Source organism: Stomoxys calcitrans, chromosome 5, assembly GCF_963082655.1.
Source record: "Stomoxys calcitrans chromosome 5, idStoCalc2.1, whole genome shotgun sequence".
Classification (NCBI taxonomy): Eukaryota; Metazoa; Arthropoda; class Insecta; order Diptera; family Muscidae; genus Stomoxys; species Stomoxys calcitrans.
The window spans coordinates 31675740-31696832 of record NC_081556.1 but is presented as its reverse complement, the minus strand read 5'-3'; the positions used below and the strand labels follow the sequence as shown (position 1 = coordinate 31696832).

Below are 21093 nucleotides of genomic sequence, written 5' to 3'. Positions count from 1 at the left end.
ATCCGGAAAAAAACTCGAAACAACCTTCATTTATAAAAAATACTCATATAATTCGTGTGGCCATCTTTAGTCCTTCGGAAGTGCAAAATGCAAATTTGCCTATGAACAGTGTTCACGTTCGTGCTGTGGCGTGGTTTGGTCTGCTCTGTGATTTTGATAGCAACCCCGATTTTGGTTTTGAAGTGGCCACTATGTCTTCAGGCGTGGGATATTTCTTCTAATCGTTGCTTACATGGCGCACTCGCTGGATTAGTTTAAGGAAATTATGAATGTTTTGTAATTAAATAGTTACTAGTTGCTATAATCGTTGAAGTGGACGGACGTATATTCTTCAAATAAACAAATTTGTTAATTTCGCTGAATTTGAAACCGCTGCTTGTTATTTCCGACGCGAAAAAGTGAAACACGTTTAAGTTTCCTGGTTTTGGCACGCGCACTAAATAACCGTGTATTATTAAAAGAACCTTTTTTTTGCCTGGTTTGCCTTTGTTGGTTCCAGTGGTGTTCCACCAGTGTTTGGTTTAATTGTTGTTGGGATTTTGCCCTTTTGTTTTGCCGCGTAACATAGGTCCTTCGAGCCGGATACGTTGGAATACGAGGATCACTTTTAATCTCTCCCACAGATTTTGGCCAAATCAGGTAATATTATCGGTTTATTGGTGCGTACTAACCTTTTTATTAACAAAAGTAAAGTTGTTAATAAAATTTATTTGTTGTTGAGTACCCCATTTTTTAATCCTAAAAGGTGTGGATCTGGCAACGACGTCACAGCTGATCGACGTATTGATACAAAATACCAACAAATAACATTAAATTACTCGTTGGTCTTCTTCTTGTTATTCTGCTTTATTTTGGTTTTTCGCTTTGGAGCAAAATTTCTTTGTTGAATGTTTAATTAAAACAAAGACATACCGCAAAATACAGGAGAAATGTAAAAAAAAAAATATTAATAATAACAAATCTAATTGGTGCCTGTGCAAGATAAATGGTTGTGTTTTTATTTTTCATTTATCTTTGTTGACAGCTGTTGACATTTTGTACTGTTGGTAAAGGAGACTTCTAATAACAAGTTGCTTCGTCCATTACTTTTGGTTTTGGTTTGCATTGAATTTGTTATAATTAAATTGCTATTTTAGTAAAATTTCGCTGTTTTTGGTTGGAAGTGCTACAATTGCAACCAGTGTTTTTAATTCTTGTATGGAAAAGAGTTATTTTTTATATTTTTATCTAGCCGAAGAATTTTCGTTTGTCCACATTCTTTTTAGCAAGCTGTCTAAGTAAAGTGGAGACGTATAATCAGAAGTTGATTCGTCCTTCTCATATATTTCACTTGTATTTCGTGGACAATTATTTAATTTGCTATTTTCCACAAGTTTCGCTATACTTGGATAATTTAGCAAGGCCTTGGTGAGCGTTTTGGGAAAAGTGCTTCAGTGAAAATAGCATACCCCTATATATTATTGTGGAAATTTTTTTTTCTTTTTCTTTGCTAACAATTGGTCTTCGCTTTACATACCTGACATTCTCTGTAGTAAGAGACTTATCATAAGAAGTTGATTCGTCCCGCAATTTTATTTAATTGGTAATTATTTTTATTTGTGGCTTCCTTGCTAGTTTTCACCAAATTTCGTTGCCCTCGGACATTTATCGGGATTCGGTGATCAGTTTGGTCTTGTTTAGGTGAAACATGGCAGAGTCGAAATTTTTCATTAAATTTAGGAAACTTGTGGCAGTATTCCTCGATTTCGAGAATGAATACAATGCTATGAACAACGACGATCATACCATGTTTACTGTGGAACTGCGGAAGGCAGAACTTAACAGGCTTTGGAATAGGATAAACACAGCTTATGAGAGTTTCAGTGTTGAATGCGATGGGTCGGAGAATGAAGAAGAGGCTTCACGTTTATATAGGCAGTGTAGAGAAGCCTACATCAGTTGTGCAGCACAAATGGGTGAGTTGTCCCAGTCATTCGCTAACCATTCCACTTTGTCGTCAACAATGGCTAGTCCTCACCAAGTCCAACGGAGAGAACCTTTGGAAAATAGATTTTTGGACCATCGTTTGCGTTTGCCACCCTGCACCACTGAAGTTTTTCACGGTGACTACTTGTCATGGCCTTCGTTTAGAGATATGTTTACAGCCGTATACATTGATTGTAAATCCATTACACCTGTTGAGAAGCTGTTCTATTTGCGTCAAAGTACTCAGGGGGAGGCTTTGGAAATAGTTAAAAAATCCCCTTTGACGAATGATGGGTTTGAGAACGCATGGTCCAATCTTAAAAGTCGATATGAGAACAAGAGAATATTGGTCAATAGTCAGTTGAAGATTCTTTTTAATCTTGGATCGGTTAAATCCGAGTCAGCAGGGGAGATAAATCGCCTTCAGCGGGACATCAATAATTGTATTACCGCTTTGAAATTGCATGAAATCGATATACACAGTTGGGATCCAATTTTTGTATTTTTGTGCTCAACCAAGTTACCAACTAATACTTTATCGCTTTGGGAGCAGACTGTTAGAAATAAGACGGAGATTTCAAAGTGGTCGGATCTGGACGATTTTCTGACAGCTAGATTCCAGTCTTTGGAAACAGTGTATGACCTGACACATTCCCATGAGGTTAAACCGACGGATACAAAGGATTCTCACGAAGCTTCCCGGTCCAGCAGCAAGGTAAAGTCGTACCAGACTAATATGGATAAAAGATTGTGTTTTGTGTGTTCACAAGATCATGTTGTGAAGTCCTGCCCAAGGTTTTTAGAAATGAATCAAGAGCAAAGGTTTATTACTGTGAAAAGGAATAATCTTTGTTTGAATTGCTTCAGCAGTAATCATAAGCTAAATCAGTGTACAAGCAAATTTAGTTGCTCGAAATGCAAATTGAGGCATCACACTCTCTTGCATAAAGAATCTAGACAGCTGGATACTGAAGACATGGTGAATTTGGAGGCTCAGCCTGGTACGAGTCGGTTTGCGGCCCAGAACGCTGCGAGTGATGAATCCAGGGTACAAAATTGTTTCGTATCTACTCGGAAGCAGGTGCTTTTGGGGACGGCCATTGTTCACATTGAGGTTAATGGAACTGTTTTCTCGGCAAGGGCGTTGATTGATTCTGGCTCTCAGGCTACATTTATTTCCGAGAAACTACAACGACGACTTAATCTCCCTGTAAGAAAGGTCAATGCCAGGGTGTCAGGTTTAAATAATGCATTAGCGGGATCAGCGGAGAAACAATGTGAATTTTCTTTGAAGTCTCCTCATAATGTGGGTTTTGAGGTGCAAGTTTCTAGTTTAGTTCTGCCACGATTAACGGGACGTCTGCCTGGTCACACTCTTGACATTCCAGATTCCTTTTCGTTGGGCGATCTTCCTTTGGCCGACCCGAAATTCGGTAGGAGTGATCAAGTGGACATATTAATTGGCGGTGATATCTATCCTCAGATCTTGCTGGGTGGTGTTCGGCAAAACGTACTCGGGTCTCTTGTGGCCCAGGAAACTATTTTTGGCTGGATACTTACAGGGCCGATTTCTGACTCAAGTCCTGGGACATTTACTACCTGTGTCTCATTTTGCACTGCGGTCGAGCTAGACAGGCTTTTGGAGAGATTTTGGTTATTAGAGGAACCACCCAAGGTTTTCAAATACAGTCCAGATGATGAATATTGTGAAGACGTCTACAAAAGTACTACTACAAGGTTGCCGGATGGTCGATATGTTGTATCGCTACCTTTTAGACCTCAATTTGCAAATGGGAAGGGTCTTGGTCTTTCCAGGACGAAGGCGTATCGCCAGTTTTTGAGAAATGAGGTGTCATTGTGTAATAAACCGGAATTTAAGTCCACATATGACGGTGTCCTTGATGAATATGTGCTATTAGGCCATATGACGGAGATCCCTAAAATTCAAGAGGATTTGAATTCTTTTTATCTTCCCCATCATGCAGTAATTAAACCTGAGAGCACTTCCACAAAGGTAAGGGTAGTCTTTAATGCCTCTTGTAAAACTTCCACCGGCTTGAGTTTAAACGACACTTTGTACCCTGGTCCCATTCTGCAAAATGACCTAATGTTGTTGATAATACGATGGCGTTTTTATCGGTTTGTTTTTAATGGGGACATCGAGAAGATGTACCGTCAAATTTGGCTACATAAGGAACATACAAGATTCCAGAGAATAGTTTTTCGCAAGGATCCCAAGGCTGTTTTAAAAGATTTTGAGTTAAAAACTGTAACATTTGGTGTTAATTGTGCACCATTTTTGGCCATTAGAACCCTGTTACAGTTGGCCTCAGATGTTGAGAAGGAGCTGCCTTTGGCAGCTAAGATATTGCGTCATATGATGTATGTGGATGATGCTCTCGCGGGAGCACACGAAGTGACACTGGCTATAGCGGCTAGGGACCAATTGATTCAAGCCTTGTCCTCTGCTGGGTTTTCTATGAGGAAGTGGACCGCGAATGATGAAAAAATTCTGCAGGGATTACCATCTGGCCACCGTCTTAGTGAGAATTTTTTGGAAATCGAAGACGAGAGTAATGCCAAGACGTTGGGTATAAGGTGGAACGCCAAGGGTGATTTCTTCTATTTTTCAGTCAAGCCAATTCAAATGAAGCTGAATTTTACGAAAAGAGAAGTTTTATCTATAATTGCCAGTTTATTTGATCCTGCTGGTTGGCTTGGTCCCGTTATTGTTGTTGCCAAGATCTTGATGCAGCAGATTTGGGGTGAAGGAATTGGTTGGGATCAGGAATTGACTGAGAGGAGCCACAATATGTGGAATCAGTTTATTTGTGACTATGTGTCATTGAATCACATTAGGATTCCAAGGTGGGTGGGGTTTCACCCTAGCGCTCAAGTAGAACTTCATGGATTTTCGGACGCTTCAGAAAAGGCTTATGGGGCTTGCATTTATGTACGAGTTGTGGATGGTGGATCCGTACAGGCTCATTTATTACTGGCTAAATCGAGGGTAGCCCCTCTGAAGATTGTTTCGCTGCCGAGGTTAGAACTTTGCGGAGCTCTTTTGTTGGCAGATTTAATGGGAGTCGTTAGAACCGATTTGTGTTTAGATGAGAAGAACACTAAATTTTATTGTTGGTCCGACTCTATGATTGTTCTTGCTTGGCTCCAAAAACCACCTAGCTCATGGACGACCTTTGTTGCAAATAGGGTGTCGAAAATTCTTGATAAGGTTGGAAAGGACAACTGGAGACATGTCCGATCAGAGTGTAATCCTGCTGACCTGATTAGCAGGGGTGTTCGCCCTCAAGATCTTATAGATGAGACCCTATGGTGGCAGGGACCGTCTTGGCTACAATCTCCTAATAGCCAGTGGGACAAGAGCAACGTTGACTTTGCTACAGAGGAGGAGGAACGGAAGGTGAAACTCTTCTCAACTTTCATTAAGGATTATGAGGAAATTCTTGACAGGTTCTCATCCTATGCCAGGGCATTGCGTGTAATGGCTTATGTTTTTCGGTTCATTGACTGTTTAAATGGCCGGAGGAATTTTTCGCAGACATCAGTGAGTTCGGAGGAGCTCCAGCTTTCGAAAGAACGTCTGGTTGTTGTTGCCCAAAAGGTTTATTTCACTGACGATTACTATAGATTGTTGAATAATCAATCGATTTCAAATAGAAGTCATTTACTTTGCTTAAACCCATTTATTGATCCGAAGGGCCTGATGCGCGTTGGCGGCCGGCTGGATAATGCCACTTCTCTGTCGTATAGTGAAAAGCATCCTTTGATTTTACCCTATAACTGTAGAATATCGAGGCTTCTGATAGTCTTCGTACATCAAATGACGCTGCATGGTGGTAATCAATTGATGCTTAGAGTTTTGAGAACGGAATTTTGGATACCCCGGGTTAAGAATTTGATTCGATGGGCCATAAATCGTTGTAGAATTTGTTCAATAATGGCAAAAAAGACACGTTGTCAGTTAATGGCGTCTTTGCCAGTCTCTAGAACAATACTTGACAGGGCCTTTACTCGAACTGGTGTGGATTTCGCAGGGCCATATGATATAAAGAACTATACAGGTCGAGCATGTTTGATAACGAAAGGATACGTGTGTCTTTTTATATGTTTTGCCACAAGGGCTGTCCATTTAGAAGCAGTTAGTGACTTATCGTCAACAACCTTCTTGGCAGCTTTCTCCCGTTTTGTTTCCCGCCGGGGTTGCCCCAAGGAAATGTATTCGGACAACGGCACTAATTTCGTTGGAGCTTCGAAGACTTTGAAATCCGAGTTTCGGGAATTTCTTAAGGTGATTGGCCCTCAACTAACGGGATCATATGCGACACAGGGCATCAGTTGGCATTTTAATCCAGCAAGCGCACCACATATGGGCGGTTTGTGGGAGGCTGGAGTGAAATCTTTCAAGCATCACTTTAGAAGAATAGCGGGTAGTCTTAAATACACCTTCGAAGAATTTTCAACACTCTTGGCCCGTATTGAGGCTTGCCTAAATTCGCGGCCACTTTGTCCTATATCTGAGGATGTATCTTGTTTGGACGCGCTGACACCAGGACATTTTTTGATAGGTGGGCCCATTTTAGCTCCCCCCGAACCAGACATTCGAGAGGCACCTGAATCAATTGTCAACCGTTGGCAAAGGGTTAAGGCTTTAAATCAGCTCTTGTGTCTCCGGTGGAAGAATGAATACTTGAAGGAACTAACGAGAAGAAATAAGTGGAAAAATCCTGACGACAATGTGAAAGTGGAGGATATGGTAGTTATTAAGGAGGACAACATCCCACCGAATGAATGGAGATTAGGTCGTGTCACTAAGGTGTTACCAGGCGTCGATCAGCTGGTGCGTGTTGTAGAGGTCAAGACCGAACGTGGCCTGATAGTGAGGCCAGTAGTAAAACTGGTCGTTCTACCCTCTAATTAGAACTTATTTACTTTATTTTAGAATCATGGTTAAAGCAAAAAAATACAATGTCGACAATCGGGCCGGCAAAAAACGCATAGTTTGCCGTGTTTGCCTTAAGGACCACCCTCTGCGATTCTGTCGTAAGTTTTTGGATATGGATTATGCGGAACGAATGAAAATTATTTCGATATATCAGCATTGCGCTGGATGCCTAGCACATGATCATACATGGCGCACATGTGAAAGTACTGGCAAGTGTCGCAAATGTGGCGATATGCATCACACGCTTCTACACAAACCTGGACCTCGTTCGTCCACTGTGATGGCGTATCATGATGGTGCTAGGCAAGGACCACAACCTTCGTCCAAGACCCCGTCGAAGAAGGGACCTCGTCCGTCCCAATCTTCACATCAGCATGATGGACCTAGTTCGTCCAGACGTGCAACCAATAGGGGACCTAGTTCGTCCCGCGGTAATCGGCACAAGAGACCTAGTTCGTCTCAACATGCCCCCAAGGACAAACCTGCGAAGGAGGTAGTACCTTTCGATGAACGGAGGCGTAAGCCGTACAAAGGTAAAAATGAGATGTCAACAGAGGTAATTCCGGCATACTGCCTACGAGAGACCATACTGCTGAAAGCGACCGCTGTAATAAAGATAGTTTGTGGGGATCGCTACATACATGAACGAGCCGTAATTGACCCAAGCATTGAGAGTTCTATTGTAGCTGAGTCTTTGGTAAGTCGAATGGGTCAAAGGGTGGTCCGAGTCGGAAACAAGACAAGATGTCTTCTTCAAATTCGAGGCAATCACGGGATGTCGGCAACAGTCGAAACATATGCTGAAGTGCGTCGTAATCACACAGTTGTGACTCCAAAGAAGTCCATTGATGTACGAATTGTTGATGAGTTTCCTGGTTTGCAATTGGCAGACGAGCATTTTTATACCTCAGCACCTGTGAGTATCACGTTGGGAGGAGATTTGTACCCAAAAATAATGCGGAATGGGGTCTTTGGTGGTGCACTGGGAAAACCTCTGGCACAATTCACAATTTTTGGATATGTGATATCAGGTTCTTACACTCCCTAGTTTCCTGTAAGACATCATGTATATGCTTTAACCATGGTACGATATAATACAATATTTTAAACCATTGCAGCCTACTTCAATTGGATTTTTTTCTCACTTCGGAACTTGGTGATTTGTTGGATTTTGAATTTTGATTTTTTTTTTTCACATGAATGAATTTTGAAAATGCTGTTTTTTGTGTAATATAGTTGAATTGCCTCATGAATTAAATATGAAATCAATGTGCTTTTTCTAGTTGGCACTGATGTGAACAACGCATTAATTCTTTTTTTTCTTTTTGCTGTTTTATTTTCCTTGCTTTTCGAGTTATTTTCAGAGCTTTCGGATACCGCAAGACTGAAAGGTGGCCGGGATGTTCACGTTCGTGCTGTGGCGTGGTTTGGTCTGCTCTGTGATTTTGATAGCAACCCCGATTTTGGTTTTGAAGTGGCCACTATGTCTTCAGGCGTGGGATATTTCTTCTAATCGTTGCTTACATGGCGCACTCGCTGGATTAGTTTAAGGAAATTATGAATGTTTTGTAATTAAATAGTTACTAGTTGCTATAATCGTTGAAGTGGACGGACGTATATTCTTCAAATAAACAAATTTGTTAATTTCGCTGAATTTGAAACCGCTGCTTGTTATTTCCGACGCGAAAAAGTGAAACACGTTTAAGTTTCCTGGTTTTGGCACGCGCACTAAATAACCGTGTATTATTAAAAGAACCTTTTTTTTGCCTGGTTTGCCTTTGTTGGTTCCAGTGGTGTTCCACCAGTGTTTGGTTTAATTGTTGTTGGGATTTTGCCCTTTTGTTTTGCCGCGTAACAAACAGTCTACCAAGGAACAGGGGCAAACTTCTCACATATCAATGAGCTCTGTTTGATTCAAGTTCACGCTCAATGATATGATGCTTCATTTTTAAAGCCGAGTCCGAATGTCGTGCCACTGTGCGACAAATGATACAGTACCTCATAAATATCTCCAGCATTAGGAAAATCTTTCAGATGTTCTCACCAGGAATCAAACCCTTTTCAGCGTCATAAGCGGACACGCTAACCTCTGAGGTAGGGTTGGCTTCACAATTAGCGTTCTAATATTTCAGGGCGATCCTCATCAAGCTCCTATAGGTAAACAAGCTCGATCCGTGCATTTGGTTAGGTTAGGTTGGATGAGGATGATCCCAGACATTACATGTCTTAGTACCCGCCAGGGCCAAATATGTCCCATTGTGGTTCCTCAATAGCCTTTCTCTCTTCGACTTAGATAGTTTAACTGGCGACGCCACTGATTGTTACACAATTCATCCATGTAATCTTTCGTTCCACCACTTCGATGTGGGTCGATTAACTGGAGCCCCTCACTGATTGCTGCTTCATCACTGCACCTTCTCGTACCCCATTGATGATAAGACGCAAAACATCAATCTTCCTGGATTCAGTCTACTTCACTTTTCCAATGGCTGAAAGAAAAAAACCAGCATCTTATTCCTACTATGATTTACTGCCGGAAATTGGCTGTGTAAATGATAACGTGGCGTCAGTTCCATGACACCAGCAACAGATATCATCATTTCTTATGCCAATGCGAGACATGTGTGTTCTTGTTGTGATCTGTTAGAATTCCTGTGGCTGTTTCTAGATGTATGCTTTCCATCGATCCATCGATAATAATAGCGCATCTATGTTACCACTCGAGCGAGCATCTCGTTACCTGTCACATCTTTGTGACCAGAGACTCAACGCAGGTTTACCCTCTGCTGCCTGTGTAGTTTCTCCAGAGAGTGACGATATCGATACAGCGCTTTTGATCCTATGCTCGCACCCATAAGAGCCACCTGACTATCACTAAATATGCAAATATCTGACCGGTTGATCTTCCTTGGCAACACTCACTCCGCAGCCTTGGCAATCGCAAAGACTTATCTCTGTAAGATACTCCAATCGTCCCTCATACGTTGAGAGACAAGTCCTAGTGGTGTTTTGTGCAGGCACCTATCGTGTTGCCTTAATCCTGCAGGGCTCCTAACCCCGAGTGAATATAATGCGTCTACCAATGCCCCCATACATGACAAAAGCCAGCATGAGTACCAATTCGATCCCACGTTGTTTGGACGTGATCTCCTCCTTAGTTAGGTTTACCCTCTGCTGCCTGTGTAGTTGCTCCAGAGAATGACGACATCGATACAGCGCTTTTGATCCTATGCTCACACCCATAACAGCCACCTGACTATCACTAAATATGCAAACATCTGACCAGTCGATCTTCCTTGGCAACACTCACTCCGCAGCCTTGGCAATCGCAAAGACTTATCTCCGGAAGATACTCCAATCGTCCATCATACGTATAGAGACAAGTCCTAGTGGTGTTTTATGCAGGCACCTATCGTGTTGCCTTAATCCTGCAGGGCTCTTAACCACGAGTGAATATAATGCGTCTACCAATGCCCCCATACATGACAAAAGCCAGCATGAGTACCAATTCGATCCCACGTTGTTTGGACGCGATCTCCTCCTTAGCGAGGTTTACCCTCTGCTGCCTGTGTAGTTGCTCCAGAGAGTGACGACATCGATACAGCGCTTTTGATCCTATGCTCACACCCATAAGAGCCACCTGACTAACGCTAAATATGCAAATATCCCATCGGTCGATCTTCCTTGGCAACACTCACTCCGCAGCCTTGGCAATCGCAAAGACTTATCTCTGGAAGATATTCCAATCGTCCCTCATACGTTAAGAGACAAGTGCTGTGTTTTGTGCAGGCACCTATCGTCTTGCCTTAATCCTGCAGGGCTCTTAACCACGAGTGAATATAATGCGTCTACCAATGCACCCATACATGGCAAAAGCCAGCATGAGTACCAATTCGAGCCCACGTTGTTAGGACGTGATCTCCCCCATGGTTAGTAGCGGAGCACCATCTAAAACTCCTTCCGATCTATGAGTCACGGCATCGGGTTGATTACATGCAACACCCTAACGAGAGTCGAAATGCCCTTGCTGCGATTTTAGGAGTAAGCCACAGCCACAACGTTGCTCCCAACTGGGGCCTTACCATAGTCAGGCAGAAATTGAAGTTCCAGGGGCTCCTGGCTCCCGTGGTAGACTAAGGACTCTGCTCCGACCTCGTAGTCCAACTATATCCAGTTGAACTCCAAACAGTTCCAAACTAGTCACCTTATGCGATGGTCCAAGCAACTTCTACACTCACACCCACTTAACAAGCTCCGAAAAGTTCAACGGTACAGCAGCCTTTAACTCACCGACCTTTTCGATGTAGTCTACTAACCAGTCATCTATCCTCCGTCCCATCGTAACAAACGCGCATCACCGCCTACCCATCCATCATCTTCCTATCATCCATCCTACAGTTTACCCTTCTACTCCGACTGATAAACAAGCACTTTCTTTCATCCAACATTTAAACAGCACTGTCGTACCCAGGAGATCAATTGTAAAGGAAACATCCGATACCTGGGTAGCATTAATCTTTCACTTCAGACCCTGGTGAAGAGCTGTTGTATACTTTTCCTTTAATGGTCCCCAGTGGGGGATCCGATGAGAGACAGTCACTCGTAGTTCCGCGCAGTGGAATCCACAACCCGTTCCACTATCCGTCTGTTATGATATTGAAATCCCCAAGCTTGACACTTCTCTGCTGCCACTCCGCCAAAGTCGTTATTATCACATACAACCTGCTGGCCACAATATCCTTCCTCGTTAGGTAGTCAGTCTGCAGGTTAGCCATAACCCCTGTATGCATGGCCGGCAACCTCCGACGAATAATAGTCTCCTCTCAGCCGAAACCTAGCAACACCTCCAAGAACCTGGTCGCAGTAGCACTCATAGTCCCACTCATAAATCTTAAAGTCACCCTATTCACCTTATTCAGATCCCCCACCTGCTATGCATACTCAGTCACCGGCCACCAGACGTGGCATCCATCAATCAAGGCCGTAGACCACCTCTACTGTCAATGAGCATTTTTCTCCAATAGAGAGCCGCGAAAGCCTTCCTTATCCTAACCCCCATATTCAAGCCTCAATTCGACTTACTATCCAGAATAACCCCAAGAAATATAGCCGACCTGGATAGTCTCAAAGTCAACCCCTGCATCCTCGGCAGTTTGAACTCAGGCACCTACCTCTTACTCGGGAACAACAATAACTCAGTCTTCCTGATGTTAACCTCTTCCCCACACCCAGTAGCCCAAGAAGCCGTGGCCCCAAGGGCAATATGAAAACCCCTAGACAAGGTATCCAGGAACTTCCCGGTGGCAAGAATATCTAGGTGGTCAGCGTAAGCGCATACATTGACCCTTAGGATCACAAATCTCCACAGAATCCCGTCGACTGAAGCTTAAAAGTGTCCTCTCAGCCGATACCTAGCAACACCTCCAAGTACCTGGTCGCGGTAGCACTCACAATATCACTTATAAATCTCAAAGTCACCGTATCCAGATCCCGCACATGCTACGCGTACTCTGTCACCGGCCACCAGATGTGGCATCCATAGGTCAAAACCGATCGTACCATCGCTGAGTACAACAATTACATCAATCTAGTCCGCAGACCCCATAAACTGCCAACGAGCCTTTGGCTCGATTAAATAGCCGGGAAAGCCTTAGAATCCATATTCAAGCCCTAATTCAACTTACTATCCAGAATAACCCCAAGAAATCTAGCGGACCTGGACAGTGTCAAAGTTATCCCCTGCAACCTCGGCAGTCTGAACTCAATCACCTTCCTCTTACTCGGGAATAATAATAACTCAGTCTTCCTAGCGTTAACCGCTATCCCACACCCAGTAGCCCAAGAAGCCGTGGCCCCAAGGGCAATATGAAGAACCACAGGCAGGATATACAGGAATATCTCGGTGCAAGAATAACTAGGTGTTCACCGTAGGCCCATACATTGACCCTTAGGGTCACAAGTCTCCACAGAATTCCGTCGACCACTAGAATATATAGCAATGCAGAAATACCTCAGCCTGTGGCGTATCCCTGGTCACATTCACCTACCGAAGTGATTGGGGCCGTGATGATCGAGGCATTAAATCCGGACCTAAAGAGGAGTATAAATGGGGTTTGAAGAAGAAGGAAGAGAAAATAATCTACCTTGGCTGCACTCAATCGCAGCCTCTCATATTCAGTATAAATAACACCCGTACCCCCCTCCACCATAGAGGGCACATACGAGTACCTGGTACACGGAAATAAATAAAGACTTTCTGGAAAGCCTTGGAGCAGGCAGATATATGCCTGATAACATTACTTTATTCAATGTGACTTTGGAGGAATGTCATGGAATTTATACTAAATGATAGGCTTTGCCGGCGTCTTTCTATGGTTCCCCAAAATCAATATTTTCAATACACTAACGACTAATGCACACAAATATCTCTTACATCTAAATCTTTGTACAAAAATCTAGCATCTTGTGCATTTATGAAGTCCATTTCTTTATAAAGTCAATGCCTTTGCATTCTCCTGAAAAGTGCATAAGAATTGTAGCAATATCAGCACAAAGAGTTTAGCGGCCGATACAGAGTTCCATGATGAAGCATTTTCATATTGCTGTTTATGCTTAGCTAGCGTTTGGACATTCGTTCATGTTGGTTGTTGCTTAGTGTAATTTGACACTCTCCTTGTTTGAACAGTTCTTGTTGGTTGTGTCATTGATTCCATGATATGAGTACGCTACATGTGACATTGATTCTATGGTATGAATGCATGAGTACGCTACAACGTAACTGTCAGCCAGATAGTCAAAGCCCACCTCTAACATCTTAGGAAAGATACCGTCTGTAGCAGGAGCATAATAAGGTCGCTCTGTACCCTTCCCTTCTATCCTGACCCGCAGGACCACAGCCAGAAAAGTGTGTCTCCAATAAATGAGTTGTAGGTATCGCCGGGCGATTTGATCCAATCCCCTCCAGGCCTCTGCAAACTACCCGTAAGCGGGGCGTCCTTTACCATCAGTTTCCTAAGCCTCGAAATGTCTTTGACAGTGGACAACTCCTCTATCAACCTTACAAAGCCCTTTCTCTTGGACCTTCTCAATTCCTTCGTATAAACTATTAGTTTCTCCCACTGGCCGCATTGAATGCCTTTCTGGCATCTGCACTCTCCTTCACGATAAGGTCACATCTGAGGATCTGATACAATGCGATGTAGCCAGATAGTCAAAGCCGACCAGTAACATCCTAGGGTGGATACCATATGGACTAGGAGACTTATACGGTCCAAATGTGCCCAATGCCCAATGAAGATATAGGGCATTGGGCACATTTGGGTCAACATGGGCACATTTGGATCATGGGTAAACAAAACCACCGCCAAGGCGTCTAAGCCATCGCCTTCTACCGCTTCTGATTCCCTTCCATCCTGAACCGCAGGAGCGCAGCCAGGAAAGTGTGTCTCAATGTATCGCCGAGTGATTCGGTTCAATCCCCATCTGGCCTCACCAAATTACCCGCAAAACGGGTAATTGCCTTCAGTTTCCTAAACCTCGAATTGTTTTTGACAGTCGACAACTCCTTTATTTACCTTGCAAAGTCCTCTCTCTTGGGCCTTGTCAATACCTTCTTATAAACCCTTAGTTTCTTCCTATAGACCTCCCATAGCTCCCTGCTACGACTGTCATTGGCCGCATTGAATGGTTTTCTGGCATTTAATTCGGTGTACCCTTAGATCCTTCTTCCACCATCTTTAGTCCTTTCACTTTCTGTGCGTCCTGGCTAGACAAGCCGAGTTATAGGAGCATATCATTCCAACTTCCACAACATATTTATCCCATGCCGGAAATATGGAATTTTGCTCAATGGAATTCCCTTGTGGACACACGATAGAAGTAGGCTTTAAAAGGACATCCGTTTCATGGTCAGCCGTTTCATGGGCAGTATGAGAAAATTCTCACATTCTTTAGAAGTTCCCCTTTTCATAGGGGAGTCTTCACGCTATGATCACTCTATGCCTGAGGATGCAAGGGGACCTCATTGCACTGACTACGGAAATGTTCACGTATTCAATGTTTAACGAAACAACCAAATTTTTTTACAGTGTCTCTATTGCCTTTCCTCTCCCACACTATTGTTGTTGCTATTATTTTCTTTATTGGGGCTTTTTTCAGTCATAGAAGAGCATCATAAATTTTATAGCCTCCGAGTGGTGCGTGGCTTTCATCAATATTTGCCATAGACCATGAGCGATAAGAAGAAAACAAATTTTAATAGAAAAAATTCTCCAAGCATTATTTGTTTAACATGCTTAAGGAGGGGGTGGGGCTTCCAGGCATAAGAAAAAAAAAAAAAAATACACAAAACTAAATAACTAATGTCCATGGGAGATATGAAGCCAGCGAAATAATGGAAAAAAACTGTGTCGAGAAAAACCGGAGACAGGAGATGGGGCAAAACGCGTTTCTCATTTTTTTAACTGCAATTTTATTTTTTTCCCTCTTTTTTCTCATCATCTCTTGTTTATGGGAAAAGGATTTCAAGGAAATGAAATGAATGCTTTTTCAAACTAGCTGAGAGTTTAGAGCAAAACAAACATTGATGTTATTGATATTACAATAGTAAGATTGAAAATTTTTATGTATTGATAGTAATTATCATAAAACGAAACAAGGCCGATCCCAAAATTATCCATCAATGGGGGGAATTCCCTCATATCAATGATTTGTGAGTGATTCAAGTTTTCAAGTGCAATGCCGCCGAGCGACATCTATCGTAGAAAAATTTCTAACACAGCTGAAACTTTTTTTTTGGTATTCTTGATGAGTATCGAAGCCATGCGTTCAGTGTAATATGATGTGATTGTAACAACTGACCACTATGACGGATTTGAACAAGTAATAGTGCTTTAAATTCAGGACATGACTTTCAAGGATTTTTAGTAAACCCGATTGTAGGAAGAGACTATCAACCTTACGTAAGCATTTTTAAAGTTAACGGCCAAAGAAGGAGACCGCGTTGCCAACGCAAGTGATGGAGCGATCAATATGGCAATACCAAAACAGTGGTAACACCACACTGTCGACAGCTGATCTGCGTATGTGAATGGCTGTGTGTGTGCCTCACCAGAGGCATCAAAGGGCGAGCACATAGCACAGCAAGGGAGTTCTCAAGTTGAGGGCTTACTGGTAGGAGCTTCTACTTGGTCAAGCGCATAAACGCACCGGCAACCTAGACTCTTTGTTAGTAATCTGCTATTGGTTTTGGGCTATTAGATCCTGTCCGAACAAACACTCTACTGCTCTCATAACCTTGTGACTTGGAGAAAACGCCGCTGATTGTTTTTGTACCGCGGTCGCCATTAGTAGCGTTGCAACCACTGCGCCATCATCGGTTGATCCCACCACTGGTCGTTCTCACACCACGGTCGCCATCGGTAGCGATGCAACAACTGCGCCACCAACACTTGGTCCCCCCGCTAACGCCGCTAGTCGTTTTCACACCGCGGTCGCCATCGGTTGCGATACACGAACAACGCCATCGTCGCCACATGATCGTTAGAGCACTATCGTCAGCGCATCATCGTCAGCGCATCATCGTCGGCGCATCAACGACATAGCAACAACAGTAGAGCGGCACATTTATACCACACTGCGTCATCGTCTATTTCGTTAGCCGTGTTCCATCTCCACAACCAGACCCGCTTGTTTATATTGCTGTTCTTGCGACCATGTCAAGAACTCATCTTCCACTTAAGTTAGTCGATGGCATGCCCTATTCCAGCCCTCGAGAGATGAAATCGCCAGTTACTGTGTAACCCAATTTTCACATTGTGTCTTAAATTTTATCTCTTCGAAGGCGTCGATACTGTTACTGGGAATAAGAGAGCAGCTAAACAACACGAAGTGATCTAGCTGCACTAAGTTGTATCCGTTTCCATTTCCGCTGCTAAAAAGTGATATGCCATTGTGGTCTGGAATCCAAATAGCAGCTGCCGTCGTGGGATTCTCAAGCCAACACCTCAATGAAGCTACAACTAACCTTAGAAAGACTGCAGTCTATGGCTAAGAATCTGGAAACGCAGAACCAGGAACTGCCGGCTGAATTGGAAAGGCTTCAAAGGACACGGCATGTGAGCACTGCTACTTACAACACCACCATCAGGACTGCTATACACAATTCCGATTCGGACCATAATTGAACTGAATATTGAAGACCATAGTAGACGTCTTTGTGTAAAATTTCAGCCAATTCGAATAAGAATTGAGCCCTTTATGGGCTCAAGAAGTTAAATAGGAGATGGGTTCATACGGGAGCTGTATCAGGCTATAGACCGCTTCAGACCATATTTGATACGTATGTTGAAGGTAATGGGAGAAGCCGTTGTACAAAATTTCAGCCAAATCGTATAATAATTGCGACCTCGGGGGCTCAAGAAGTCAAGATCCCAGATCGGTTTATACGGCAGCTATATCAGTTTATGAACCGATTTTAACCATAATTGACACAGTTGTTGAAAAACATATCTAAACATGTCATGCAAAATTTCAGCCAAATCGGATAGGAATTGCGCCCTCTAGAGGCTCACGATATCAAGACCCCAGATCGGTTTATTGACAGCTATATCAGGTTATGGACCGATTTAAACCATACTTAGCGCAGTTGTTAAAAGTCATAACAAAACACGTCGTTAAAAATTTTAGCCAAATCGGACAAAAATTGCGCCCTCGGTTGTGCAAGGCTTTTTGGGAGTTGAAACCATTTCCAATCATCGGGTATACGTTCTTCTTGCCAGATTGCTCAGATAAGCTGATGCATACGCCTTATCAGCGTGTCGCCTCCGGTCTTAAATAGTTCAGTCGGCTCCTGCTGCCTTGTTGTTCTTCAGTCGGATCACTGCTACTTGGACCTCATTCTGACTAGGAGGTAAACATTCTATACCATCACCAGGGATTGGTTCTGCGGTATCCTCTTCGCCGCCAACGTCGGACACAGTTGGGCAAAATGTTATTTCCATATCCTCAGCACACTATCTGTATCAGTTACCAGATTTCCTTCTTTGTCTCTGCAGGAGGGTGTGCCTGCACCAAAGCCATCGGTTTGATGTTTAATTCTTTGGTAGAATTTCCGGACTTCATTCTGTACTCCTGTACATCTCAATTCGCTCACACTCACATCTTACCATTTCCTTTTTCTTTCTGCGGAATAGACGTTTTTCATCTCTCCTTTTCTCCCGATACCTCTCCTTCATCTGGCGCCTTGCTACTAATTGCAGGGTTGCTCTATATGCCGCATTCTTGGCTTCAGTAGCATCTCGACACTCTTGGTCATACCATGGGTTTCTTGGTGGGGGCTTCCGGTACCCAAGTACTGTTGCGCGGCATTTTCCATGGAGTGGGTAATAGTTTTCCACTGCGCCATTATATCATCGAAACAAGGAGTGCTTTCATCAAGCAGTTGGGTCAGTCGAGTGGAGTATGCCGCTGCCATTTGTTGTGTTTGCAGCTTTTCAATGTCCATGATATAGCTCCCTTATAAACCCGATTGGACATCTTGAGCCCCAACAAACAGCAATTTTTCTCGATTTGGCTGAAATTTGCATGCGGTGTTCCGTTACGACTTCCAACAACTGTGCAAGTACGGCCAAAATCAGACTTTAACCTGATATAGCTTATCCTTCTTCGGTTCGTAGAAGCTTAGATGATGATGGCTTATCGAGCAACTACGTGACCGAGAATAACTCTCAAGATTAAGCCTCGTGTCTTGAGCCCACGCGTCCCAGCTCCCTTACCGCTGCTGCTTTGCCGCGAGGTGTTTATAATTAACCGCTAGTTTTTCTCCGCAGACACTGAGCTGAAGCCCAGGGCGAGCCTATTATACCAGCGATCGGGCCTATTATACCAGTATCGATACCGATCACCTATCATATCAGATCCCTGAATACTCGTCATATTATAGCTATGAAGAATTCGATTGGCAAACTACCCTAACCGTTTTCTATTTTCACCAACAAAATAAATGTCTGTACCGAACTCTGTATCTGCCACTTGATTGCCTTTTTCGTACATAGGATGATGTTCTTTGCCAAAGCCTTCGGTAAGTTGTTTCACTCTCTACAATCTTTCATCTTCATTTTCACTACAGTGTCGCTTCTTACTTTCTATTCAATAGACTTTTCTTCAAACCACCGTGTTGAAGGCTATGGTCAACCACGACTCCATGTTCGTATAATGAAATAAAATTGTGCAAAATTTTTTGGTTTCTCCACCAAGACCATTCTATTGCTTTCCACATCATTCAGTGTCCAATGCTGCGTCATTGATGGTGCGCAATTATTAACCATCAAGTCAGTGACCAATAATAACATCATGTTCCATCAGCAAAACTTGCGAACAAACAAAGTGAAAAAAGTATTCAAAACACAATCCAGACAACTGTGCAAACAGACACTGAAACGTGACTAAAAGAGAAAATTTAACTTTTTCGCTGGATTAGGCAGATGGTTCAAAGCAATATAGGCAGAGAGAGAGAGAGAAGCCTCTGATTAAGGCATGAACAAGAAAGGATTTTGTGAAATTTAAGAGTTATTCTTAAAATAGAAAATAAAAGGAGAACAAGGCTTGAATAAATTTATTTTATGTGTTGACATCAGCATTAGTATAATGGTAAAAACAATAATACCAGCGAGGATTAAAGTAGCGCAGAACCGACTCTACGGAACGTGGGTGCAAATCGTGACTAATCGCTGTTTTTTATCGGTTATCGCATGATATCGATAACTTACCAGTGCAACCTTGCACTGATATTTCATCCAGAATATTTAACGAGTTATCGACCCGACTAAAACAAGTTTTTGGCTTAAGGAATCAACACAGATAAGAAATATTTAATCGGAAACGTCTACAGTTGTATGAATGATTTGCTTTAAGACGAACAGTTAAAACTATCCCAACAGGAATCCGATTTTTCTTCACTGATCTTCTTGTCTCACATCAGAGAAAACTTGGTTTCATTTTTCTTTATAGGTAAAAGTAAACTATGGGATTTTAATGTAGCGGTTGAGTGGGGCGGACGTGTTTTCATTTCACTCCTCAAAGAAAAATATCCGTATCACGGAATAGGTACTACCTATTACGAAAAATCTTTAAGCCTTTTTTGGAGTAGGCTAAAAAATGGTATCCGAAACCCCAACAGCTTCGGTGGTGGTGTCAGACCGTAGCATGTTGTCCTCCCCTCCTGAAGTTATGGGTGCTTTGGCACCTGTAGTCGAGAGTAATGCTAGAAGCGCACAATTATACCAATTAATGGGGAAGAGACGGAATAGGTACTACCTATTACGAAAAATCTTTAAGCCTTTTTTGGAGTAGGCTAAAAAATGGTATCCGAAACCCCAACAGCTTCGGTGATGATGTCAGACCGTAGCATGTTGTCCTCCCCTCATGAAGTTATGGCTGCCTTGGCACCTGTAGTCGAGAGTAATGTTAGAAGCGCACAATTAGACCAATTAATGGGGAAGAGACGGATAAACCAGACAGCGAGGAGTGTGGCTTTGGGCCACAAGGAGGGGATGTCCCCTATATATGCAGTGCATTGTGTTGGCAATTTGGAAAGTTAAGCGTTGGAGGGGGGAAAGAGGAAGTAGTGTTTATTGATATTAGTCTTAAATTTCTGAACGTCAATATCGGTGAGAAAGACATTACCTGGAAGTCGATTCCACATACGAATGGTTCGGGCGAAAAATGAATTTTTTCGGTAATGCATGGTTCGGTCGATTGGCCAACCAAATACCAACGGGTGTGAGTTCCTGGCAAGTCTTGTATTCCTGGTAAACATCCTAACGTCTGGGATAAGAAGACGAATATCCCTGGAACACACGCCATGAAAGTAACGATAGCGCAATACAACGCTACCCACATTCCGACGATGTTCAAGAGAAGCAATAGAGTTAGATACCCTACTGTCCCCAATCAACATCATTGCTCTCCGTTGAACCCGGTCAAGTAGCTCCAAGGATGATTTTGGAGCTTCTGCCCACATATGAGAGGTTTATTCCATCCTTGGACTGATGTAGGTAGTATAGATATTGAAAAGATCAGAAGAGGTGAAATATTTCTTGCACCGCTTAAGAAAGCCCAAACACTTGAATGCTCTTTTCGACACTTCGAATAGGTGTTTTGACCAA

General features: G+C 42.9%; 2 protein-coding genes across 2 annotated transcripts; both read left to right on the top strand.

Moving 5' to 3' along the window:
* The first annotated feature begins 116 nt into the window (after positions 1-116).
* Positions 117-8589, top strand: LOC131998037 (uncharacterized). The gene is made up of 2 exons (XM_059370038.1): positions 117-639; positions 6926-8589. Exon 2 carries the CDS (start codon positions 6930-6932, stop codon positions 7974-7976), a length of 1047 nt encoding a protein of 348 aa, XP_059226021.1. The 5' UTR covers positions 117-639; positions 6926-6929; the 3' UTR covers positions 7977-8589.
* On the top strand, positions 1688-6904 carry LOC131997867 (uncharacterized). The gene has a single exon (XM_059369714.1). The coding sequence runs from the start codon at positions 1688-1690 to the stop codon at positions 6902-6904; it is 5217 nt and encodes a 1738-aa protein (XP_059225697.1).
* Positions 8590-21093: the final 12504 nt, after the last annotated feature.

Bases quoted from the DNA above. Each gene is read 5' to 3' on its own strand.
- LOC131997867 (XM_059369714.1), top strand. From the start codon at position 1,688: ATGGCAGAGTCGAAATTTTTCATTAAATTTAGGAAACTTGTGGCAGTA.
- LOC131998037 (XM_059370038.1), top strand. From the start codon at position 6,930: ATGGTTAAAGCAAAAAAATACAATGTCGACAATCGGGCCGGCAAAAAA.